At 42.3% G+C, this 26,568-nt stretch overlaps 2 protein-coding genes across 8 annotated transcripts in view; both read right to left on the reverse strand.

Moving 5' to 3' along the window:
* Positions 1-2,964: 2,964 nt before the first annotated feature.
* LOC117366386 (protein SCO2 homolog, mitochondrial) lies at positions 2,965-6,746 on the reverse strand. Of its 2 annotated transcripts, none has more exons than XM_033957678.1 (2): positions 6,621-6,746; positions 2,965-5,175 (listed from the first exon to the last, which is right to left on the reverse strand). In XM_033957678.1, exon 2 carries the CDS (start codon positions 5,163-5,165, stop codon positions 4,191-4,193), a length of 975 nt encoding a protein of 324 aa, XP_033813569.1. In that variant the 5' UTR covers positions 5,166-5,175; positions 6,621-6,746; the 3' UTR covers positions 2,965-4,190. The 2 variants fall into 2 exon arrangements, with proteins under 2 accessions (XP_033813569.1, XP_033813570.1); XM_033957679.1 differs by having other exon boundaries at positions 6,626-6,727.
* A 4,874-nt stretch (positions 6,747-11,620) lies between these two features.
* Positions 11,621-26,568, reverse strand: part of TYMP (thymidine phosphorylase) — a 51,342-nt gene continuing 36,394 nt past the window's right edge. For all 6 annotated transcript variants that reach the window (XM_033959348.1, XM_033959343.1, XM_033959346.1 and 3 more), the window contains 5 exons: positions 25,854-25,972; positions 21,006-21,168; positions 18,437-18,664; positions 12,663-12,803; positions 11,621-12,537 (listed from right to left, as the gene is read on the reverse strand). In XM_033959348.1, the coding sequence (XP_033815239.1) occupies positions 12,398-12,537; positions 12,663-12,803; positions 18,437-18,664; positions 21,006-21,168; positions 25,854-25,972 (791 nt within the window). In that variant the 3' untranslated portion in view covers positions 11,621-12,397. The remainder of the gene's footprint in view (positions 12,538-12,662; positions 12,804-18,436; positions 18,665-21,005; positions 21,169-25,853; positions 25,973-26,568) is intronic.

Consider the following 26,568-nt stretch of genomic DNA (forward strand, 5'->3'; position numbering starts at 1 on the left):
TTGGGAAAGACGTCCAGAAATCCAGTAGAGAAAATGTACACTTTCAAAATAGCAAGACTTTTTAGTGACCGATATAGACGTTTTGACCCTTAGTGTGTGTATCTTTTTTGGCCATTTTCAAATACAAAGACGTCCAAATGAAAACAAGCTATTGAGGTGGCCAACATTCTTAGTAAACTTGCCACAGCCAGCTGAACACAGCAGAACAGAGGGGCACTTTAGGGTACTGCAGTGAAAGAGTCCCAGGTACACATCACTATAACTTGCTTATATTGTATAGTGAGCCCTCCGAAACCTACATAAATATGACACATACAGGCATAAGGGCTATTGTGTGCGGTGGAAAGCATGATCCCTCCAATACCCACCCAAAACACTGTACTGACTTATAGGTGACACTTGCAGGCATGATTGATTAAGGTGGTAATATAGTTGGCTACAGTAGGTTCTGGGTGAGTTTTAGAGGGCTCACTATTAGAGTATAATGTAAGGTGGTTATGATGAGCTGTGAACCTGGACTTTATGTATCAATCACTGCAGCATTCCCTAGGGTGCTCAGTTTCCTAAGCATGCTAGTCCCTCCTACATCCCAATGCCTGGATTTTGTGCATTTTGCATTTGAACTTTTTTTTTAAATGGTTCAAAAAGATAGACACACTGAAGACAAGCACATCTAGGAAAGGACCATTTTCAAAACAAAAAGATAAGACAATTTCCTGCTTTGAAAATAGTAATTATCCCAGGACAAGCATGGCAGCATGGAACCCTGCACAGACCATCTAAAGTGAACTGTCAGTTTAAGAGATTAAAAGCTCATGGGACCATCAGTTCTTTGTTTTCTGTGAAGTGGAGAAGCTGCCTCAGGTGTGTATTGTATGCTTTTTTTAACATATGCCTTTTACCTGCCTGTATTTTCTGCACATTTTACTTGCATAGATTTTGTACCTTCCTGCTTGTTTAGTAAAACTGGCAAATAAAATAAATATAAGTATTAGAGAAAAATAGAGTGCTTGTACCCTGTCAGGCCTTTGCCTACTCGACCTCCTCATAGTGATGGTTTTTTTCCTTCTGGGCCATTCACCTCTTCATTATTTTTAGACAAGATGGTTGAGACAGCATCAAGGATGGTCAACTCTGACACTGAGGCTACTCTTTGCTGCCCTACACCAGGGCTGTTGACTTCAAATGTCCAGCTCTACCTCAGCTACTTCAGTGCTGCTGCCATCAGGGGAACCTTGTAAGAAAGATAAGAAGCACAAACGCTGGTCTTCCTCCACTGCTACTGCAACACAAGCATCTTCACTATCAAAACGACAATGGATGGATGTCTCTGCACATGCACAAGTTCCAGGATCTGTGCAGGAACTAGCACAATTTGTGCCACCTATCACACAAGTGCATTCTGTGCCAATTGCACAGGCACTTCAGTTCCAGCAACAGGTGCCTTAGGTACCGTCTATCATACAGGCCCCATATCTCCAAGCTCATCTGAATATGCTGCTGTGAAATGGGCTAGCTGGGTTCACCAGCCACTATAATGGGTTATGGTGAGATGTATACCTGGACTTTTTCTACACGATGCCCCACTGCTATGCTGGGATGACTGTGTAGTAGTTGGAGTGGGTCCCCTTCTTTGCAGTCCAGAGACCTGCTTGCTGCTCCACTAGGACTGCCCATAACATCTGAAGTTGGCATAAAGGTTTCATTTACATCTTCGAGGGTGGGAGAGGGGTCAGTGAGTGTTGAGGGGGGGGGTCATCTGCTCAGTTTGGGCACTTTGTTCTTATTAAAACAGCTCACTAAATATCCAAGTTGTGCCCTGGGCCTATTCTAAGTTGTTCAATTATGGCAAAAAATGTCCAAGTCATAAGCCCACCCCCTCAAGATTTGCATGGATATCTGTTTTGAAAATAGCTAAATGAAAGGGTTTTGTGAGAAAAACATCCATCTGCCACTTTTTGGTGGCTCAGTGGAGAGCTGATGAATTACTAAAAGAAATATTCCCAGCTCCACCTGTGCTGGCCTTCCATCAGCCACCTAATTTGAAACCAAAATTGGTAAAAAGCAAGCTCCCCACATAAACCCATGAAGAAGAGAATGGCACATATCCTTGTGGTGTGACAAACTGCATGTGCACATCTCAAAGGATCCCACAGTCACTCATGGGAAAAACATTCAGCATAAAGGGATCCTTCACATGTTCACCTTCTAATGTGGTAGACATCATTCACTGCAAAGAGGCATGTTACATTGGTGAAACAAGTCAAATGCTAAAGACCAGAATCAACCTACATGGATATCATAGCAACCAGGATGTCACCGCTGTTGAACAACACTTTGAAAAAACTGACTACTGCCCTAATGATTTTATGGTAAGAATACTAAAAATGAACTTTAAGACAATCCAAGAATGTAAAACCTTTGAAATCAAAATGATGAGGTATTTTGACACCTACCAGACACAGGACCTAACAGCAATTTGGGCTTTCTTTCCCACTAGGTGGTGGAGAGTAAAACTGTGACTGAGTTCAAAGAAGCGTGGGATGAACACAGATTTAGAATCAGAAAATAATATTAAAGATTGAACTAGGCCAGTTACTGGGCAGACTTGTACGGTCTGCGTCTGTGTATGGCCGTTTGGAGGAGGATGGGCAGGGGAGGGCTTCAGTGGCTGGGAGGGTGTAGGTGGGCTGGAGTGGGTCTTGACGGAGATTTCGGCGGTTGGAACCCAGGCACAGTGCCGGGTAGAGCTTTGGATTCTCGCCCAGAAATAGCTAAGAGGAAAAAAAAAAAAAAAGATTTGAATTGAATCAGGTTGGGCGGACTGGATGGACCATTCGGGTCTTTATCTGCCATCATCTACTATGTTACTATATATATATACACTGATATTTGTCAACATTTATTTCTGAACTGAAGCAGGGTTACCTTTGAAAGGTCATCATGTAATGCATTTAGTTAGTCCAATAAAAAAGGTATCACCTTATTTCCTTAGTTTTTTTGTTTTATTTCTTTATGAAACAGTTTCAGGCTTTTGGATAGATTGCATTTGAAAGCTGGGTTTTATTAGGGGATTTATTGTACTGATGACATGTTGTGTTTTGATACTGATGTAAACTGCACTATGCAATTTATAATAACTATCAGTATATAACAGTGTAAATAAGTCTCCGACGCTGTACTGCACACTTTTTTGTGTTGGCCTCCCTTCCCAATCTGGCAGGAGTCAAAGTGCTACAGAACATGCAATAAGGTTAGATAAGCAGAAATGCTTTCATAGTGATAAACGGCCAGGAGTGAAGATTTTAACCGGCATGAACTACTAGGACCCTCTTACTAAAGTGAAGAAATCTTTAAGAGCTCCATTAATGTGTTAACAGGACTCTAGACTTCCAGATATAATGGAAGTTGCAGTTTGCATTTGCTTTTCGTTGACTTAGGGCCCCTTTTAGAAAGCTGTGGAACGCAGCAGAAGCGATTCCTGTGAGGTAAATGCGATGCCATGTAGAGACATGCTACTGTGGCTTCGTAAGATGGATCCATAGTTTGATACATGAAATCACTGCCAGCAACAGGCGAGCATTCTGATAGGAATACAAAGCCAGGAGCCCACTCCCCTCCCCCATCCTGTTATTACCCCCCTCATATAGTGTCCTCACCAATCTTTTTCAGCACATTTATCTCCCCTATCCCACTACCTACCCATTCATCCCAGAAAATAAATACCTTGCTTGGAAAGCAAGTATGAAAAATTAAAAACCGAGTCAGATTTTAAGTTTTAAAAAATGTTAAGCAAACAACACATGAAATAATGCCATAATAAGAAAAGCCATAATCAATAACCATAGTCAAATGCATAAAGGAGGTTAGAGTTGCCATAATCATTTTGTTGCTTCCTACCTAGGTACATAATTGATAAGTTTCTTAAAAATAAGAAGGACACCTCCAATAAAGAAGGAGGAGTGCTTGAAGATCAGAGCCACAGTTACCTTTCCCTGCACTGGACATATCATTTACTCTTACATTTAAATATGTATTGCTGTAATTTAAGAAGTCCGAGTTGAAACATCCAAGCCTCTTATCTTTTCATTTCCATGCTCTTTACCCATACAGTCTCCCCTTCAAACAGCACTGCACAGATGTACTTATTTCCTTCCTCTCGCAGAAGCAAAGATCTCGGTCAAGCTTATTCAGCTAAAAAGTGACCTGTAGGTCTGCATGTGCTTCTTCATACTTGCTGCTATTTGCGGTGCTGTTTTGCTGCGAGTGTAGTAGTCTGTGAAAAGACCGTCAGGATTCAGCAGATAGACAATCACAGTGTGGTCCACAATATAGTCATCATCATCATCTTTGGGCCCTGTACTGTAGTACACTCGATAGGCCTTGCCTGCATCCCGTACCTGCTCAGGACTACCAGTCAGTCCCAGCAAGCGTGGGTGAAAGTCTTTCACATATTTGGCCACGGCTGCAACATCGTCCCTCTCAGGATCCACAGTCACAAAAACAGGCAGGACCTGAGGCACAGAACTGTCCTGATCTAGCAAGTGTACTACCTCTGTAATCTTCTCAAGTTCATCTGGGCAAATGTCTGGACAGTGGGTGAAGCCAAAGTATAGGAGCACCCAGTGGCCAAAAAAATCCTTCTTACATCTAGGCTTCCCAGTTTGATCCACTAAATTAAAATCTCCTTGACCCACAGCCAACTGCTTAAGTTGTTGCATGCGTTGCAACTTGTGCTTCCTATTCTTTTCCCACTGCATGTACATCACACCAGCTAGGACCATACCTGCTATCAAGCCTACCACCAGTATGCGTGACTGCAGCTTCAGCAAGGTGCCAGAGCTAGGTTTTGTGCTCTGATTGTTCAAAGATGATGACAGTGATAAGTGTCTACCAGGACCAGCAGAGAAGGTTTTCCATATCCTGTTTCTCCATAGTGTCCATTCAGGCACCCTCAAGTCCTTACAAGCAGTAGTTTTAAATCCTCTCTGACCTCTCTGCAAAATTAGGCAGCCACCAGGTCCCTTGTCCATGATACTTTCTTTAGATGTGAAGTTTCCTTTTGGGAATTGCCAGGAGCTCCATAATACTGTTGAGGCTTTTGAGTATTGAGAAGGGTATAAAGAAAGCCACCTGTGGTACAGAGTCTGAGCAGTTCTGAACATTTCTAGACTCCTATAAAACATAAATGTTATGTTAATTATCATTTGTTATAGCGCATCACCATATTGCAGACCTCAGCGGTTTACATTCTAAATTATATTAAATAATAATGAGAACTTTATACAAATAAGAGAAAAAAAGAGCAGACAATATTGAGTTCAAATTAAAAGAAAGAGAGGAGAATCCGAGTGTAGGGAAAATATGAATAAGATTTACTCAAAAACTGGACAGATCAATCAGTAAATAACAAAAACAAGTATATTAAAATGACTAACATTTTGTACTTTTTAATGCTTTTATTATGTGAAACAGTTAGGGTACGACTTAACAAATTTCCTTTGGATTATATATATATATATACACACACACACACACACCCTTACATACAGGTACTAATTTTGTTCCAGCTGCAATGGAGGATTAAATGACTTGCCCAAGGTCACAGGGAGCGGCACTGGGATTTGATCATTGTTAGACTGAGATGGCCCACACAGGTCTTTATCTGCTTTTGTCTACTATGTTACTATGTAGAATCCCCACAGTTTTTTCTTCCCTTCCTATGCTCTTTCTAATGAGGGAATATGTGGTGAAAAGGTAAAAAGGGAGGGATGACTCAGTAGTATGATACAAGCTGGGTGAGCCCCCAACACCCTACCACTCTCCTCCCTTCTGTAGTAAAGCATCTACCCTTCCCTTCTCTACCCAACCTCCAAAGTAGCAGCATCTTATTTTGCTGAGAGGGCAGTGGCTGTCTAGAATACCTTCTCTGGGGAGGTGATATATACAAAAACAGCGACCAAATTCAAAAATAATTTAGGATAAACAGAATATTCCTATATAGAAGGAGCAAAGCAAACTTAAATGACCTTCAGGCTTTAAACAGGGCCACAGAGGGGTGAAAGCTGTAAAGAGCAGCAGGTTGCCATTTATTATGTACTTTCCAAAACTAAATAACTTCTCCCCCCCCCCCCCCAAATATTCCTCCCTCTCCCCTTCCATCCACCTTCAGACATCCCTTATTTCTCTTTACTCTCCATCTTTCAGGGATCTCAAAGTCCCTCCTTGAGAGCCGCAATCCAGTCGGGTTTTCAGGATTTCCCCAATGAATATGCATTGAAAGCAGTGCATGCACATAGATCTCATGCCTATTCATTGAGGAAATCCTGAAAACCCGACTGGATTGCGGCCCTCAAGGAGGGACTTTGAGACCTTATCCCTTCCAGCATCGCCCATTAGGGGACATCAAACTCAGATCATTGAAAGGAGCCGGGATTTTGCTGAGCAAGGGGACCCTCCTTTCACTTCCTCCTCTTTTAATAGATAGAAACCCCTCTCAGAAAGAGCAAATGCTTTGCGTCTCCCCTCCCTTCTCCCTGCCTGGGCGCGGCCGGCCTCCTTCTTCCCCCCCGGTCAAGGATCCAGCATCTCTTCCCGCCCAAACCCTCCTCCGGGCTTACCTTACCCCGGCAATCTCCTCACCAAACTCCTTGACCACAGCTCCTTTTGTCCGGTTTTGGACTCCCCTTTTCACGCTGCTCCTCCGCACGTCTTCCTGCCAGTGGTGTTCCTCTTAAAAGTGTCCCCCTCCTCCTTCTTCTTAATGGGGAACGAACTTTCTCGTTCCTGGTTGTCATAGGGTCGGTTATGCCGCGGCACCAGCTCGGCTGTGGAAAGGGGTATCAGTTTCGTTTTGTGGCTTTCGTTGGTTCCTAAAGTGACCACCAACAGCACCGTCTGTTGTAAGGAAGAAAAGAAAAGAAAAAAGCGCTGCAACTTGCTGGCTCACATATTTTTTTTTTCGTGTCAGTGAGATCTGTATTCGTCTGCTCACTTAAGTCACATTTTCAAATGATATTAAACAATGTTCTAACCAAGTAGTCTACAAAAAAAATTATGTCGACGTTCAGTGCTCTGGTTTGGAAAGAAGGGGGATCCCTTTGTGTTGTAAACCACAGAGGGGAAAAAAAGGGTAATGGAGGTGCCTAATGGTGGCAACTGGGTTCGATTCCCATTGCAGCCCCCTGTAATCCTAGTCAAAATCATTTAACCCTCCATTGCCCGATTCTAAGCCCACTAGAGATGTGGAAAAAAAATTAATTGATATCTCAGCTCAGTCTCTATAACGTTGTAAGTCTCTGGTTAATAATCCTTTCCCCAGATGCAGTTTAAATGTGAATGACAGAACATGACCCTGAGACCTTCAGGAAAGGACAACATGGTAGGGCATTCATATCTTGAACAGTTACCAGTTCTGTGGAGTTTATCCCAAAGATGTAAAACCATATGGATGAAGTCATTAGACTAACCTATGCACTTGTGATAATAAATCTTTTATGCATTTATGCTATCCCTTTGTCAGCTAAAATGTCACATTACCTATATAAGGAGCAGGTTTTAGAGCATACTATTAGAGAATGACATGGGGACAAATTTTTTCCCTTCCTTGAAGGATCTCAATTTCCCTGTCCTGGCCCTGCCCCTGCCCCATTCCTGTAAGCTCTGCCTTAACCACACAATCCTCAAACACTTATGATTTTAAAGTGTTTGAGGCTTGTGCAGATAAGGACAGAGCTTTCAGGAATGGGGCAGGAACAGGGACAGAACTCGTCGGGATGGGAAAATTAGTTCCTGCAGGGATGGGGAAAAATTTGTCCCCTTGTCATTCTCTACATACTATGTCTGCCTTTAAGCTCATATATCGATATATTAACTAACAGTTGTTAATTCAGAGCATAAGCTAGTGTTTATTTACAGCTTCCACAGAGAGAAAGTACCTGCATTTTTTGCTGGCAGAGATGCCCAGTCTTCACCAACAGATGAGATCCACTACTGAAAATGCTCCAGCAGGAAGAAGTCAGCAACCTCCTTTCCAGCTGCCAACCTCTGCACTCTGCAATCAGTTTGTTTCAACTGGAATATCCAGATCTACCAAGTTACTCATTCCAGGAGAGAGACTTTTTGGCCAGTCCTGGATTTCTGCTATCATTATCTTGGTGCATTATTAGAGTAACCATATGTCTCCAGATAAAGGAGGACAGATTGAGACATCCAGGTTTTACTTCCATGCTTTTTTGAATTCTGTCACTATTTTCATTTCCACCACCTCCCTTGAGAGGGCATTCCAGGCATTGACCACCTCCATGAAAAAGAATTTCTGAACATTACTGATAAGTCTACCACTCCGTAACCTCAATTTACACCCTCTAGTTTTACACCAAAATCTCCAATGCTAGTTACGCCCTGAAGATGCAGGTTTATCTCCCCTGTCCCTTCTCTCCTCTAGAGTATACATATCTTCCAGTCTTTTCTTGCATGTCTTTGGGCTCAAGCCCATAACACTTTCCTTGCCTTGTTCTGAACTGCTTTGTCTCTTTACAACCTTAGCCAGATACAGCCTCCAAAACTGCTGCATGGTGACATGTCCATGCTCTGCCCATCGGTATAGCCCTTTTTTGGTTATGCACTAGGCAATTTGTGTGCCAGTGTATAGAATAGTGCCAAGCACTTATGCACATATGAGCTAATTAGTGGTGCCAATCCTGCATGTAAATGGCAGTATTCTATAAACTCTGGCGCACAACCAGGGCCAGAATTGGGGGGGGGGGAGGGGGGCATGCAAAGAGGGTAGCTGCCCTGGGTTTCCTTGGGCCAAAATGTCCTTCCCTTAACCCCACTCCATTACAAAGCTAAAGGAGTCAATGCCACGGCAGCAATTCTATAGTGCTGCTCACGGCTTCCCCAGTGCTGTTCCCCTTCCACAGTCTGCCCAATTGGAAATAGGAATTTGTGTCAGAAAGGAGCAGACCGTGGCAGAAGAACAGCACTGGGGAAGATGCGAGTAGCGCTAGAGAATCTCTGCCACGTTGGTAACCTTTTTGCATTTTAAAAGGTGAGGGCATCAGGTGGGGAGAAGGGAAGGACATCTCAGATCATGTGGGCCCCCTGAAGCAGCTGATTTTTAAATGAAGGGAAGGATGCTGGAAGGGAGGGTATGTGTGGACTCAGGGATTGGGGAGGAGGAGGAAGGGAGAGATGCTGGATGGGAGGAAATTTGGTGGCTGGAGAAATTGGGGAGGTGACAGACATGCTGGGGCCCAGGGCAGAGATTACGGAGGGGCCCACCCAATTCCTCTCCTCTCTAATACTGGCCCTATGGCACCTAGCTTTAGGCCAGACATGTCAAACTCTGGCCCATGGTGTCATAAAATTTGGCCCGCCAGACAATGAAAAATTTGCAATTAAGCTGATCCGCCGGAAGGCATCAGCTGTAGATTCTCGCGTCTCAAGTCTATACTACTCTGCCATGAGAATTGAGGCACGTGAAGCTACAGCTGATACCTTCTGGCAGGCCAGCTTAGCAGTAGAGAGCGTCAGGAACACAGCGTTGCACGGCGTGGTGGCCACGAGACTTGAGGCATGTGAATCTACAGCTGATGTCTTCCGGCGGGCCATCTGTAGATTCACGTGCCTCAAATTTCATGGCCGCCAAGCTGTGTGTTGCTGTGCTCCCAACACTCTACTGCTGCCGCTCTTCATGCTCATGGTCGCCTGCACACACACCCCTGGCTGCCATCACCTCGTCCTCCTGGCTGCCTGCACTTTCCCGGCTGCCTGCCTGAAAATTTTAAAAGAAAAGTTATCGAAGAGGTAAGTTCCCAAACCATTTGCACATTGTGGTGCAGAATACAGAATTAGGAAGAAACACTCTTTTCTGTTTGGAAATGCCTTTTAAGCATTGCCCTCCTAGACTATAATTTCAAATCAGACAACCAGGTTCCTAGGATGCTGACACATGCTCTCACATAAATTGACAGCTGCTTCAAAGGCCCATGGACGCTGAGTCCTCCAAAGCTGACCATAGCTGTTCTTTGCAGGTTACAACTCTGTCTCTGTCTATGATTATCAGTCATACAGTTATAACCTCCTGGAAGTTATTTGTAATTTGAGTCTGGAAAGCTGCTGGAGACCATCCATAATCCAGTGGTGTGGCATGTTATTTCTGCACTATGTGCACAGTGGAAGAGGAGTATATTTTGGGAACTAAAAAAAGTAAGGTCTCTTTTGATAGAACAAAAACTGATTTGTCCAAGTTTTTAATTTTGGCCCATCACAGAGCCGGTGTGGGGTTGGAGAGGTTGTAACCCTATACTTCTACTAGGACTAAGGGGTGCTTTTATTAAGGTGCGCATTTAGTGTGCGCTTAATCGGTTAACGTACCTTAATAAAAAGACCCCCTAAGTATCTTAATAAAAAAGTCAGCCCGCGACTTAGCCTATGGTTTAGATTTCGGCCCTTTATGTGATTGAGTTTGACACCCCTGCTTTAGGCGGACCTTGCAGAATTGGTTTTATAGAGTCAATATTTAATGCTTTGTTAAATGCCAGCTGCATTGGCCAAATATCTAGATATTCAGTGCTAGTATCCAACTAGTAGCTGGCATCAAATATCCAGATAATGTGATCAGCACCCAAATTAATCTGAGTTTTTTGGTCACTGTCCACATACTTAGGACAGCAAAAAGGCTTTCCTATGTTATCTGGATAGTGGATTGAATTTCACCTCGGTCTGCCCTAGTAATATCTGGGACAATCTGTAAAGATATTCAGAGGCACTGTCCAGATAATACCTATGAATATTCTGGACAGCAGTTATTATCTATGAAAGTGTTTCTGATTAGTGATCACAGGTATTAATGATAAAAATTGTTCTGGGTCAGAAAAACAAAAAATCAAATGTTTTAATTCCATTTATTTTAGCAATAGTGCATGGAATACATCAAAGGTTTTGTAAATAAATTGTTAAGAAACATTTGCAGGCTATAGTGACAACTGATCCATTAGTTTTGTGGTGTATAACATTCTTAAAATCCTGAGAGGAAATTTCTGTGAATGTTTATTTCTACAATATTATTAGTTGTACATAGCTGAAGCATTGATTAAATGATAACATTTTTGTGTTAAATCAGTGTTACTTGATCAAGATGCATGGTTTTTGATTTCTTGTCAGAGCAATAGTATTATGAGAATATCAAGGAAGAACAAAAGCCAATGTTGTCAGCTAATACTTCTCTATTATTTGATGCCACTAGCTCCTGTAAGGATCCAGTGCACCGAGGACCACTTTAAAGGTGTTCAAATGTTGGCAAGTATGTGTTCTTTATATCTACTTCCTTTGTGCTGTGTTTCTGTCTTTGGAAGAGTCTCCCGGAAGAGATGGTAGAGACAGACTGCGTCTGAATTCAAGAAAGTGCGGGATAGGCACGTGGGATCTCTTAGAGAGAGGAAGAGATAATGGTTATTGTGGATGGACAGACTGGATGATGGCAGATAAAGGCCAAATGGCCATCCAGTCTGCCCATCCACAGACTCTTCTCTTCTCTTCAGATCTCTTCTTCTCTCTAAGAGATCCCACCTGCCTATCCCACCTGCCTATTCTTGAATTCAGACACAGTCTCTGTCTCCACCACCTCTTCTGGGACACTGTTCCACGCGTTTACCACCCTTTCTGTAAAAAAGTATTTCCTTAGATTATTTATCACCTCTTAACTTTATCCTGTGCCCTCTCATTCCAGAGCTTCCTTTTAAGTGAAAGACTCCCCACAACTTTGAACAGGGTTGACTCAAGGGACTTTGGTGCCCTAAGCCAACTTTTGCATTTGTGCCTCTCCCCCAACCCCCTCCTGTGATCTAGTATCTCCTCCTCTCTCTCAAGTCTCTCCCTCCTACTGGACTAGGTAAGGCATTTGTTCAGGTCACTGATGGTAAAGGGTGCCATAATACCAGAATAGCATCTGTCCCTCTAGAGCAGTGTCTCGCAAACTTTCTGGCTGGCAGCACACTAAATCCAGTGCCCCGGCCAGAAGGCAAGTGCGCAGAAGCCCATCTGGCCGCAACTCGCTTCGGTGGAGTGATCTGGGAGCTGCGGAGAGAGGAGGAGAGTCATCCGTTCCAGTTAACTTCCTACGGGTCATGCCTCTGGCCACAAGAGTCATGTCCTGTGGCAGTCAGCTGGCATGGACGACTCTCCTCGCCAATGTGTTGCAGCACACCTGAAATCTCAGGCGATACACTGTTTGCGATACACTACTCTTAGAGTCTGAAAGTAGACTGGACTGGGATGTTGGTGCTCTTTATCAGCGATGCCGTGGCCCAGGGCCGTCCCCGATGTTGAATGTCCTGAGCTGACTGTTGAGAGGCTGTTCTCCTGTTGCTTTGACATCGTTCTACTTCGTGGCTCATGAAGTGAGAATTTCAGTGATTCTGGAGCCTGGAGTGAAGGGTGGGCAGTCTGAAAGCACTAGTGCTGCTTGCAGGGTGTGTCTGTGGGTGTCCTGGAGTTCTGGTTTTTCATAGTAAACTCTGATCCATGGGGTACCTTCACAGCAAATAAGAGAACGTAACTGTTAGTCCCTCACAGTTACCCAGCCTAGAACTTCCCTTGATCTGGCCCAACACTTTCCTATCCTCCAAAGCCAGCCTTCCGTATTGCCAGAGACTTACCTTTGGCAATGCGTTGCCCGACATTTACCAGAAGTTCAGCTCCCACACTTAGGTTGATTGACTGCCCTGCTTTGCTTCGTCCCGCTCCCAATTCACTTAGCACTTCAGCCAAGGCCATGGCCTGGATGGTCTCCACAGTGCCTAAACAGAGACCATAATGTGAAAGAAAAGATCAGGTTTTCCGTAATTACATGGTGCAGCATTTTAGAAAGGATGTGTAGAGCTCTCCCAAATGTAAAGCCTCTCGTAGGAGCTGGGCTGCTTCTACCAGTCCTTCCACGTCCAGAGGGAACAGTGATTATAGAAAGCTGGACATGAGTTTAAAACAAATACTTCCCACCCTCTCCTAGACAAGAGAGCTTCTTCTTAAAATTGTTGCTTCCTCAGAAAATGTGGCCCCATCATAATGCAAATATCCCCAAAACTAAGGTTACCAGATTTTCCATTTGGAAAATCCAGACCCCTTAGACCCGACCCCTGCTGCCTGCTCTGGTCGGGTGAAGGGACACCATTCTGAAACAGGGCAAGGTCAGCACACTGATTTCTAAGCCCTTGTGAAAGAATGCTGAATCATTCCCTCTCTCCACCTTACCTGTCACAAATTAACCCTTATCTTATTTAAGCAGTCCTTATTTGGAATAGGACATCAGCTGACAGGCATTGACTACGTGCAAAGACTCAGGTTTTGTCTACGTGTTATTCAGGCATTGCCTAAGTGCTGAGTTGATGTAAATGCATGTGACTTTGTATCCACCAATCATTAGACATGTAATCGAGGGAGTTACTATGATGTCATTAGCATGGAAGCATAATAAAAGGAGCTCGGAGCTTGCCACGGCAACGCCTCCACCTGACTCTTATCCTGCATGTGTGTGTGCTGTGTTCAATCCCTACAGTCGGGCAGAAGGGAATGCGACACGATGATGTCACTCGCTGCCCGACGTCAATTTTGAGGGAGGCTTTTCAAAACCTGGACAAAGTGCTGGGTTTTGAAAAGTCGTCTGGACCCCCGGACATGTCCTCAAAAGGAGGACTTGTCCAGGAAAATCTGGTAACCCTACCCAAAACCCCATCCCTAACTGCACATCTAAAATTAACATCCATTTTGCCGATGTATTGAAGCTCGATCTTTAGTGGTAATTTAATGGTATTGCTATTAGAGGTCTAAGTGGCCATTTTGGATCCTAGCAGTCATGAGGCAAAAGCAAGTGGGCACCGTCCCTACTAGACACTATGAACCCTCAATAAGCCCAGGGCCTCAGGGGGTGATGGAATTGTGGCCTCAGGCTAATTCTCAGGCCCTTAAGTAACAGGGAGAAGGGAAGGCTCTTATGTACTGGGCTTATGCTCATATGTGGGGGGGCCTTCAGGTAGGGTGAGCTATTAATGCTGGGAGGGGGACTGGTGATGCTGGGATGCTGGGACTATGAGACTATGCTGAAACCATAATAAGAACATAAGAATAGTCATACTGGGTCAGACCAATGGTCCATCTAGCCCAGCATCCTGTTTCTTCAGTGGCCAATCCAGGCTAGAAGTACCTGGCAGAAACTCAAATCGTAGCAACATTCCATGCTATAGATCCCAGGGCAAGTCGTGATTTCTCCCATGCCTGTTTCAGTAGCAAACTATGGACTATTCCTCCAGGAACTTGTAGAAACCTTTCTTAAACCCAGCTATGTTAGCCACAATTACCACATCCTCTGGCAACGAGCTCCAGAACTTAACTATTCTTTGAATGAAAAAAATATTTCCTCCTGTTTGTTTTAAAAGTATTTCCATGCAATTTCATTCAGTGTCCCCTAATCTTTGTCAATTTTGATAAGAGTAAAATAAACAAAACAATTCACTTGTACCTGTTCAACACCACCCACAAAAAAGATGGAAGGAGGGTCACTTTGTACTACCAACTAGACAAAAAACAAACCCCTCTATTAAACACAGCAAGCTGTGTAAGAAGAGAGGAAAAGGATCTCAGAAACCTGCTCTGCGCTGAATGGTTCCGAAATCTCTCTCTTTTTATAACTTTAACAATAATATCATGCCGAGTGATAGGACAGTCTTGTTGATGATGTTTGTTTGCTTTATAGAATTTGGAGCTGCCTATAATTGAGACCCCTGAGGAAGCTGGTATTGTCTGGTGAAAAGGGTCCCATTGGTTCAGGCTGCATGTTAAGATAAGTGTCAGCGGTCACAAGATTTATACATTTTCCTTATTGATTAAATGTTTATAAGGAAATATTTTACCATAAGATGGATTATTACATATTTTTGCATGAGTTTGCATGTTTTGCAACGGGATGGTGTTAAGTCACTCAGCACAATATTATAAACAGTGCAAATATGTTTTGCACAAATACACTTACTGTACCGGGTGAAACCAATGCTGTCATTATTTGACTTCCGTACTGTTGTACAAGCAATGGTCTTGTCACGGCTGGACTACTGCAATGTCCTGTACCTGGGAATAACTTAAGACCAGGTGTAGGGCATTGCAGGTGGTCCAGAATGCCGCAGCTAGGTTGATAACTGGAACATCAAAGATATGAGCATATTACTCCATATCTTCAACAACTGCATTGGTTACCAGTTGCGTTTTGAATTCAATACAAGGCAATCGTGTTATGTCATCAATTCTTATATGGTACGATGCCTGAAATCTTTAAGAATATGATGTCCCGTTATCAACCACAAAGGTCCCTGCTGCATTGCTGAAAGCAAAGGCCAACCCTAAACATGTAAACATGAACTCTATGAATTTTACATGTGCAGGAGATAAACTATGGAACAGCCTTGTTGGCCAGATTTGAAAATGTAGCGATAGGAATTCTTTTCGGAAAATGTTGAAGCCTCAACTATGTGTTAATGCATTTTTCTGAGCAATTGATTTATACTACATTGAATTTATGCTACACTGAATATGTCAATTTTATTTTTTATTTTATACAGACTTTTAACATTTTATGTATGCAACCCCTTGTAAACCGTTTTGGATAAAAACGATATAGAAAATTTATATAAAAATAAATAAAAATATACTGTAGTTAAAGTTATAAAAAGAGAGATTTTTAGGATCAGAGATTGAAAGCTGGAACCATTAAGGGCCTGTTTTACAAAGCCGCAGTAGCGGATGCAGTGCGGTAACGGTCCCGAAGCCCATAGAAATTTAAAGGGCTTCGGGGCTGTTGCCGCGTGGCAGCTGACAGTGCAGCTTTGTAAAACAGGCCCTAAGTCTCGGACATTGGTTTTCCATTCAGCACTGAGCAGGTTTCTGACATCCTTTTCCTCTCTTCGTACCCAGCTTGTTGTGTGGTGTTGGTTTGTTTTTTTGTTTAGTTGGTAGACCTATTCAACAATTAAGTTTAGCATCCACCACTGTAATAAAATTTCATGGCTTACATTGTCTCAATTACAATGATTGCACTCTGTTCTCTGAATACCCATCAGTTAATCCATTCAACCATCAGCCTACTTATCTATCATCTTTTTTTTTTTAATTCTTTATTCATTTTATAACTTACATCAAGTGCACGTAAATATCAAACAATTATAATACAACATCACTTGAAAAGTCTTCAATATCTTACATCAATAAGATTTAACCCCCACCCCCTCCCAAATTCATATATATCTAATATATGCCCTCTCAAAATAATATCTTATGACCTTCATATATATATTCTTAATGGAAAACCAAGAACCCCCCCATCCCAAATCCACATGTGTATTAAAATTGGGAAAAGTGTAACTTATTCATTACTATAATTTAATAATGGTCCCCACACATCCTTAAATTTATTATAATAACCTTTTTGAATTGCCAATGCTCTTTCCATTTTATACACATGACAAACTGAATTCCACCAAAAACAATAATTCAGTCTTCTACAGTCCTTCCAATTATATGTTATTTGTTGGATGGCAACTCCTGTTAATATCATCAAAAGCCTGTTATTGTTAGCAGATATTTGACATTTAGCTCTCATAGACATGCCAAATAAAATAGTGTCATATGACAATGCTACATGATTCTCTAACAGGCAATTTATCTATCATCTTGTTACCCTCCTTCATCCCATTCAGAGAAAACGATGACAGTTATGAACTCTTAGTCCATTTAGCCTGCCCAATTTTCTTCTTTTTCTGGAGTATGATAATGTGGAAGAAGTGTTAATCGAAGCATGGACCATGTTGGGTCCTTGTTCCTTTATCACCAAGGAGGACAACTCTGAAATAACTACGTTCATTAATAGAAATAAAGACTTGGCATCAAGTATATCGTCTTCAGTATTTTTCTTTGGTTTTCTATTGCTTGACATCTACTGCAGTTCAGTTGGATTTCTCTCTTTGTTCCACAAGTATGGGAAAACATAAACATAAAGCTAGTCCTCTTATGGCCTACCCTTGCTTGGCCATCGTGTACACTATTGTCTCTCAGCAAAGCAGCATACTCCACATGACTCTGGCTTCAGTCCCCCCAAATTACCACTACAATGTTTAGTAAATGACATATGCTGCCGGATGCCTGGCTGGGTCAGAAATACAGCTCTGCAAAATCCCAAGTTGAACTTTTGTGGTTGCAATTCACACATAGGTGGTAGAGGCATATGCAGTGAGGCTTCACTGCTTACCTCCAGGCCTCCTCAGCCTAGTTGTGCCCTTAGCCTTTATAATCCCTGGAGCATGCCCTCTTAACTCCAACCTCCCTCCCATGCCATTTTCTCTTGGGTGAGAATGTAAGGTTTAAGGTGGTTCTGCCACTGTGAAGGAGTATCACTAAGGGAGAGTGGTGGCTTCCTATAGACTCCTTCACATGGGGATAGACCACAGTTGATCTCTATCTTTTCCTTCATTGCATGGATACTAGGGATCCCATCCTCTTTCTTGAACTATGTTACTCTTTGAGCTTCTTCTAGCTTCAGTGGAAGAGCAATCCTTGCATCCATTACCCTTTACTTTTTTTTTAATATTAATTCTTGCTTAGACCATTTTGAACCTCATCTCAGGAGCTCGTGTTCTACAAGGTTGACTGCATTGTTTATACCTTTGAGGTATTTGACTGTCTTCTCTTTCTTTTCTTAAGTCTCGTTTTGGTAGGGAAGGGAGTTTGGATTTAACTCATGGCTTTTTTTTGTTGTTGTTGTAACTCAAGGCATGTTATATTCAGGTTCAGTAGATATTTTCCTGTGTCTGAAGAGCTTAAAATCTAAATTTGTGCCCAAGGCACTGGGGACTTGCCAAAAGTCAGAAGGAACTACAGTAGGATCTGAATCAGGCTTCTCAGCCCACTGCTTTTCTCTGTTATTATGGACAAACAGCCTCCAGAATTGGATACAATATACTCCAGATGAGATCTAACAAATTGTATATTCATCTGTCCATTACTTTTTCAGATATCCAGTATTCAATCTGACATCATTCAATCAACCCTCTGCTCAATTGATTCCTTCTATTTCATTTCACATCCTTCAAATCATCCCTTCATCCATTTGTTTTCCTTCTCATCCATCTATTCCATGAATCTAGACCTCAGAAATTCTATCTATCTAATCAACCACCATCTCCAGCATAACGTTTTGTATGTATGAACATGTTGTTTTTCCTTTTGCAAACTTTCTTAAGAAAATTCCAAAGAGCACACATACAAAAGCAATACATCCATAAAGATCACACAGACTGCAGCTCATTAGGTAGCAGGCTAAACAGACAGATCATCTCAGAACAAGACCCGTAAGAACTTGCTAGAGCAGTTTCCTTTGATTCTGCTTCCTTACCTTCATTCTCAGCGTGTAACTCCTCTTGGTATGGAGCAAGCCTGAAGATTTGGAAATAATCTACCTTTTCTGCACAGAGGGCTTGAGCAGTGGCATGCTTTACCCCTTGAGCTTCCAGCATAGCCTGAAATTTTCTCAATGCAGACCCATTGCCCAGGGTTTCACCAATTTTTTCACAGCCACTTTCTGGTGTTTTTGCCTTCTGGCACATCCACAGCAAGTAACCTCCTATAAAACAAACATTTCTGTCATTTTCAAATATATGTTACCTACCTAGTTGGGTGGGTGGGTGGGAGAGAATGAACTAGGGGTAACAATTTTCATAAGCATGCACATGGAAATTCACCAGAGTATAAACCTTGCATATCATTATTCACCAGAAAACCCTATTCTTTCATGAAATTTCACTTTATTGCAAATAAACATAACTAATTTACAGAGATGCCAAGAGGGCTAACCTACTCAGTGAGAGATTAAGGGTCTGCCCCCACCCTGCCCATTGTTCCACCCCTGACCAAGCCTATTGGTGGCCAGAAGCAAAAGGAATGGCCTTCCCAAGGCAGCAGCTAAATGCCTTCATAAAATGCCTTTTCTTGCTGCCGATGCGTGGGAAGCCACTCAATGAGAGATCATGGTTCATCATTGGGGATGCAGGAGAAGACACAAAAGTGGGAGATTTGGCTGATCTGGATTTACAGTTAATAACAGAAAATCAAAAGCTTGTGGCCTTAAGGCAAAAGCCTTTGAAATATTGAACAGTGGTACTGAATAGAGAGAGTGAAGTTCTGTAGAGTTTCTTATTACAGAGGTGATAAATTGGTAGATATAGGATGCTAAGTTTGTGCAATGGGCGAAAAACAGGTTCACTTGAAGGAGGAGAGAGAGAGCACACATGCTGTCAAGGTGACTGGATGTCTGTTCCTGCAAGGTCAGGGAAGGAAAGAAAAAACACCCATAAAGCCAGAGGGCAAGTTGAACGGATTACTAGAAAAAGAGCCTGGTCATTGAGGGCAGTCCTTGATTGGAAAGAGGTTACACCCTGGCTGACCCATCAAATCATAGATTGTAAAGATAAGGACTCAGGGGCTGGATGCACAAAGCTCCAGCAACTGGTACAAAATACCGTGTTCAGAAAGATTTTGGTTTTCTGGGGGCATGTTCAGTACAAATAGCATTCAAATCATATGCATGCTATTTGTGCCGAGTAGCCCAGAAAATGGGGGAAGAACTGTGCCTAGCACCTGGAGCTAAGTGGTAGACACAGCTCTTCTGCGCAGACCCAGTACAGTTCTCGATCGCAGGAGCTCTGGAGCAATTTATTTTTGTTTGTTTGTATGTTTTCAGCCACAGTATGGATGTAGCTGTTGTGCGTGAGATGTGTGAGTGTGTGTCCCATGCCTAATAGCTGCGTTCTGATACAAAATTTACTGGGACAGACCAAAGGTCCTTCAACCCCAGTATTCTGTTTCCAGCAGTGGCCAGCCCAGGTCTCAAGTACCTGCAGAAACCCAAAGAGTAGCAACATTCTAGAGCTCATATTGTGATCTCATAATGCCTCATTCCACCAATGCCTAAGAGCCAACCTCATCAGTGATGTCACAATGGCTTGATTGTCCTATATTTGGCTCACATAAGAACATAAGAATTGTCATACTGGGGCAGTCTGAAGGTCCATCAAGCCCAGTATCCTGTTTCCAACTGTGGCTAACCCAGGTCCTAAGTATCTGGCAGAAACCCAAAGAGTAGCAACATTCCAGAGCTGAGATTGTGATGTCATAATGCCTCATTCCACCAGTGCCTAAGAGCCAAAGTCATCAGTGATGTCACAATGGCTTGATTGTCCTATACTCAGCTCACATAAGAACAAGAATTGCCATACTGGGACAGACCGAAGGTCCATCAAGCCCAGTATCCTGTTTCCAACAGTGGCCAACCCAGGTCCCAAGTACCTAGCTAGATCCCATTGCCAATAAAGTGTCCCCAATTTCTCAAATAATGTATTTCATTGCAATGACAACACTTAGCTCATCTTCATTTCATTACTGGAAAATTTTTATCATTGTTTGAGAAATTGGGGACATTTTTATACATGCTAATAAGCTGAAGGGATTGATAATATTAGAGATATTTGATTAAGTTATTGAATTAGTTAACTGGAGGTGGGAATGGACGGATGATTACACAGTTGAAGCACAAGATGTGAATCTGGAATAACTCTGTGTTATAAGAGATCCTATGATCTGATACTAAAAAATGTATGATGTCCTTTCCCACAATGAGTAGAATTTATTGCTAAGCAAATAGACATTTTGGTCTCACCCTTTTGCTTTTTGTCTTGGATTTTTATGTGGCACATTTTGTCCTTTCTTTGAGTTATTTACTGTGTCAACATGTCACTGTATTACTGTGCCCTCAATCTGAATAAATATTTGATATTTTTAGAGGTATTGTCTAGCCCAATGTGTCTTCAACGTTAAAGTAGCCAAAACTCCTTTCAGAGGAGCAATAGCAGCTATTTACGAGATCTCACATTAATTCCACTGAGCATATAACATTTAGTTCCCCACACCTATCTTGGTCACCAGTTCTCTCAGGTCAGCAGGTCCTCGGCCTTTCAGACATTCCAGGGACTCTATCACTTCCAGGGAGTTGCCAACCCGCTGCCCAAGTGGATAGTCCATTGTGGTGAGCACAGCCGCAGTGTTAATTCCCAGCTGATTTCCCACAGTGACCTGCCAGAGGAGATGAGAAAAGTGAGGGGGTGGGAAAAAGAAGAGATTGGAGAGGAAAAGGAAATGGGTAAATGTCAGGAATTTTAAAAAGCCAGAAATTAAGTCTTGTTAGCCAATTTGGTCTACCTTACTGTAGGCATCATTTAGTAAAGGCTTGCCTATCCAGTCCCTATTCCTCTCTTATAGGTATCAGAGTATATCAAGCAGTTGTGTAGCTTCCCAGGCCCAGCCAGTGATGGCACCATGCTGCCCCATCTCTCCTTCTCTCAACTCTGTAGCCTCCTGGCATCTGTCCTTAGTTCGAACCCTATCCCTCCCTGGCGTACCTTACAGGTGTCCCTTGCACCAGGAGCAGTTTATTTATTTATTTATAATCTGCTTTTATCAAAGCGGAGTATAATAAAACACACACAATAAAATTGACTTACTACATAAAAATACCATCATAAAACAAGAAAAAAATTCCATATAGTCATAAAAACCAAAATTGTTATAAAACCATCAGTCATACTTTTCATTAACATGAGTTCATTTTTGCTGCCGGCACTGGCTCCTCAGGCTTCTCTCTGCCTGACAGGAAATAGGAAGTGGCATCAGCAAGGGCAAGATGTGGCAGTGGGAAGCCTTGGAGGGCTGGCTGGTGCCAGCAGCAAAAAAGAATTGCTGCTGGCGCTGGGGACACCTATAAGGTACACCAGGGAGGGTCGGGGTTCAGATATAGGAAGGTGGATGCCAGGAGGCCATGGATTTGAGAAGAGGAGAGTTGCTGGATGTGGGGTAGGTATAAAAACCTGTAATTTTTCTTGATATCTCGGGGGGGGGGGGGAAAGGGTTATCCAAAATATTGGGTCTGATATCAAGGGCTAATTCTGTTCAGGTCTCCTAAAGTTAGACACTTAAAGTGTATGTCGTAAGTGCAAATTCTATAATTGCAATGAAGCCATAAATTGCTGGTACAGAATACTAGCATAAGGCCACAGTTGCAGGAGTAACCAAGCGCGAGTACTTATGCAAGCTCTAGGGCAGGTATAACAGTTGGTCGTGCCTAAATACAATAGTTCTGTGTGTAACTAACAGTATTCTAAAAGCTTAGACAAAGGGATTGAGGGGTACAGATAGGAGTAGAGGTAGGTTATAGGGATAAGATTAGAGGATTAGAGGCAGTTACAAAATTAGTCAGGGACACTGTTCAGGCAATTGGGCCTGATGGGCCGCCACGGGAGCGGACCACTGGGCAAGATGGATCTCTGGTCTGCCTCAGCGGAGGCAACTTCTTATGTTCTTATGTTCATGTAAAGTTCTTTTTCCATGCCCCTCTGGCAGTTACATAGTGAGAATAACACCTAGGCCTAAATGCAAATAACACCTAGGCCTAAATGCAAGTGTCAATTAACTCCAACAAGCGCCAATTATTAGCTGTTAGTGTCAATTTACACCTAATAAGGCAATTAACTTATGTACATATCTGGCACTGTTCCATGACCTGTGTGCACAATTTTCCATTTGAAGCACAAAAATGTGCATGCAAGACTGTAGAAAGAGTGGACATGTGGTCTCTGTGAGGCTCCTAGAATTGATCTGGAGATTCCGTTTTCAGAACTACCACATGCCGAGGTGAAAGTGACCTTCTGGAAGAGGGAGATGGTGAGATTCACCCAGAATGAAAGGAGTCAAAGTCATATACAAAGCACAAACCTAAAAGCCAACGTCAATAGCTTTAATACTGATCTGTAGAGCCACTGGATTGAGGAAATGCCCTCACAAATTTTAAGATACCCCACAGCATCTTTGCTGGAGTGCAACTGTTATGTCTGGAAATGAAAATGACCCTACCTTATAACCCTTCTTTTGTGTGCTTTCCTCCTAGTGGCTTCTATTATTCCTCACTGTGTTATTCTGTGGTGTTACAGATTCGGAGCAACGGTTTGTTCGTTTTGCTTTAGACCATTTGAGACTATTTGATACCCAAAGACTCCTAAGACTCCTGATGCAGGCCGGGTGGCCGAAACATGATCATGTCGAGTCGTTGAGTTGCTTTGGATGTATGAGCTAATTTGGATTAATAAAGACCATTGGATTTATCAGATGAGTTGAAAGACACTTTTTTGTGCACCAATCTGATTGGACATTTCCACTTTGCTCTTGCCTTCTATTATTCCTCACCATTGGAGTTCCTCACCATTTACAATTCCTGTAAATGATGGCAGCCAAAGACCTGAATGCTCCATCCAGTCGGCCCATTAGTTAGTCTCATTAAAAATACATGATTAAATTAACTTGTCTCTTCTTTGATATTTCTGGCATAGACTAAAGTCCACCTCATATTGTCCTAGGTTTTTACTGCTGAAGTTGCCATCTAAGCTCACTCCAGCCTATCCAGCCATCCCGTTGTTTGCCAGATATCTACTGTAAAGTCTGGCCAGTAACGTCCTCATGTTCCAAGTTAGTGGAATTCTCATTGATGCCCTCCCCAACTCATCCTACACCGAATCATATATGGGACACAAACCATACAAATCTGTCCAATACCGGTCAAACTCACAGGCAACTAATGAGTAACCCTTGAGGTGCTGTGTGATGAAATGACAGTGGGACTGAGAACTGAAAAGGGCCTTAACAAGAAGTAACCCATTGCTAAGAACTTAACACATGCAAATGTTACGTGTTGGGCTTCTGAACCTAACTTATGGTATCAATTTTCTTTTCCATGGGTACATCATGGAGCTTTGGCAGAAGTGTCAATTCAAAGTTCTTTTCTGATTTTTTGATATTTTTTTTTAGGAAAGCTGAAAACTGATCTAAGGGGAACTATAATGGCTGTAAGTCACGAAGAACAAGCAAATCAATCCTGATTATTGAACTGCTCTTAAGGAACATTTTGGGAGCATCTCATATAAAATAAAACTTTGATACAGAAAAGTTTAAAGCAGGTCTTGATTCAAATGTATCTACGGTGCTACAGATGATGGGTCTTTCTATATGACCCCCATCTACTTGGGAAGAGCTTTTGAACACCGTCCCTGCCCATGCTCCACTTTGCTTTAGATCTAGAGAAATGGTAGTCAAGGTATTATGTTAACAGAGCAACATTAACGATGCCAATCAAACACTAAATTAGCCCATCCAGTTTGCTCAGAGGGCAGAAAGAGAACCACTGGCTTATCTTGCTAGAAAGACAAAAAAAAATGTGTCTGACTATATCAAAGGAACCTGCCATATTCCTGAAAACAAGAATGTGAGCTTTCATCGTACTAGCCTAACAGGATGAAACGTGAAACTGAGTTCTTCTATACTATATACTATATGTATATTGTTTCTTAGAAACTGCAGATTTCAACAAGGATTTGATGCGGTTTACAATATTATTAGCCCTCAAGCTACAATTATGTCAATACACAATTACTTTTAAATATGCTTTCCTAAACTGATAATATGATTCAAGCTGTCTTAAATGGAAAGGTGTAGACTATTTCAAATTTTAGGTCTCTCATAGGCAAAGGTAGACTCGAACAAATGAAGCAGAGGGAAAATTCATCTTACAGCACTGTCTAGGTCTTGCACAATTAAATGATTTTGGAATATTCATAATGGAGATTAGACCACCAACATTTAATCCATATATAGCCTAGCACCGAAATAGAAAAATGAAGGTGGATAAAGACCATATGGCCCAACCATGCAATCCACTATCCCCTCCTCTCCTTTAGAGATCCAATGTACTTGTTCCAAGCTGTCTTGAATTCAGATACACTCTTTCTCTCCACCACCTCCACCGGGAGGCCATTCCAAACATTCATCACCCTTTCCTTGAAAAAGTATTTTCAAAGGTTACTTCTGTCCCCTTTCAAATTCATCCTATGCCGCCGAGTTTCCTCTCAATTAAAAGAGACTCACCTCTTATACATTTATGCTACATAGATATTTAAACATCTGTCATATCTCCCCCTCCCACTTTTCCTCCAAAGTATATATTGAAATCTTTAAGTCTGTCTCTGTGCACCTTATGCTGAAGACCACTGACCATTTTAGTAGCCTTCCTCTGGGCTGACTCCATCCTGTTTATATAGTAACATAGTAGATGATGGCAGATAAAGACCCAAATGGTCCATCTAGTCTGCCCAACATGATTTAATTTAAATTTTTTTAATTTTTTCTTCTTAGCTATTTCTGGGCAAGAATCCAAAGCTCTACCCGGTACCGTGCTTGGGTTCCAACTGCCTAAATCTCTGTCAAAACCAACTCCAACCCATCTATATCTGACCAGCCATTGAAGCCCTCTCCAGCCCATCCTCCCCCAAATGGCCATATACAGACACAGACCGTGCAAGTCTGCCCAGTACTGGCCTTAGTTCAATATTTAATATTATTTTCTGATTCTAGATCCTCTGTGTTCATCCCACGCTTCTTTGAACTCAGTCACTGTTTTCCTCTCCACCACCTCACTCGGGAGCGCATTCCAGGCATCCACCATCCTCTCCGTAAAGTAGAATTTCCTAACATTGCTCTTAAATCTACCACCCCTCAACCTCAAATTATGTCCTCTGGTTTTATTTTTGAAGGTACTATCTTAAGAATTGTACATAGTATTCTAAATGAATCGATCTCAAACTACACTCTTCTCACTAGCAACCCTAACATTCCCTTCATGGATATTGTTAAAGGACAGTGGGTTGGCTCATACTCACCATGCTCTTAGCCAGCTCTCTGGCACTGTCCAAAGTCTTATAGAGGGCTGCACTCCCATATTTCACATCTAGCACCAGGGCCCTGAGAGATTCTGCTGCCTTTTTACAAATAATTGAACCTGGATATAAAGATAAAGTTTAGAGAAGCTGAATGGCACCATATGTAGCGTAGATTAGAATGACCTTATTTTTATGAAGTGTGCTTGAATATATAGGTACAGACAGCTGGAGAAACTTACCCTTGAGTATATTACCTAATAAATAACAGGAAAGTGTGCCAAAAAGTATGGTAACGTACATTTGCAATGGTTCTCAACCCATTATTGTGGACACACTCATCCTTTCAGTTTTTCAGCTAATCCACAATGAATATGTTTGAGAAAAAAAAATTGCATGCTCTATCTCTATTGTTTGCAAATCTTTCTCATGCGTATTCATAGTAGATATCCTGAAAACCTAACAGAATAGTTGTGTCCAGTGGGCTGGGTTGAGAACCCCGGAATAGAGAATGACCTGGGGACAGAATTTGTCTCTGTCCCTGCAGTAAACCACAGGAAACCATCCTCTTGTCAGTCTTTAAGGAGAGAAGGAAGAATCAGAGTATGAATGGAGCCTCAAGCCTTGCACTGAAGAATGCTGATGTAGAAGAACTGAGGTTGAGATAGACACTAGAGAATGACACGGTGACAAAATTCATCACCGTTCCCGTCCCCGC

This window comes from Geotrypetes seraphini, chromosome 9 (genome assembly GCF_902459505.1).
Source record: "Geotrypetes seraphini chromosome 9, aGeoSer1.1, whole genome shotgun sequence".
Lineage (NCBI taxonomy): Eukaryota > Metazoa > Chordata > Amphibia > Gymnophiona > Dermophiidae > Geotrypetes > Geotrypetes seraphini.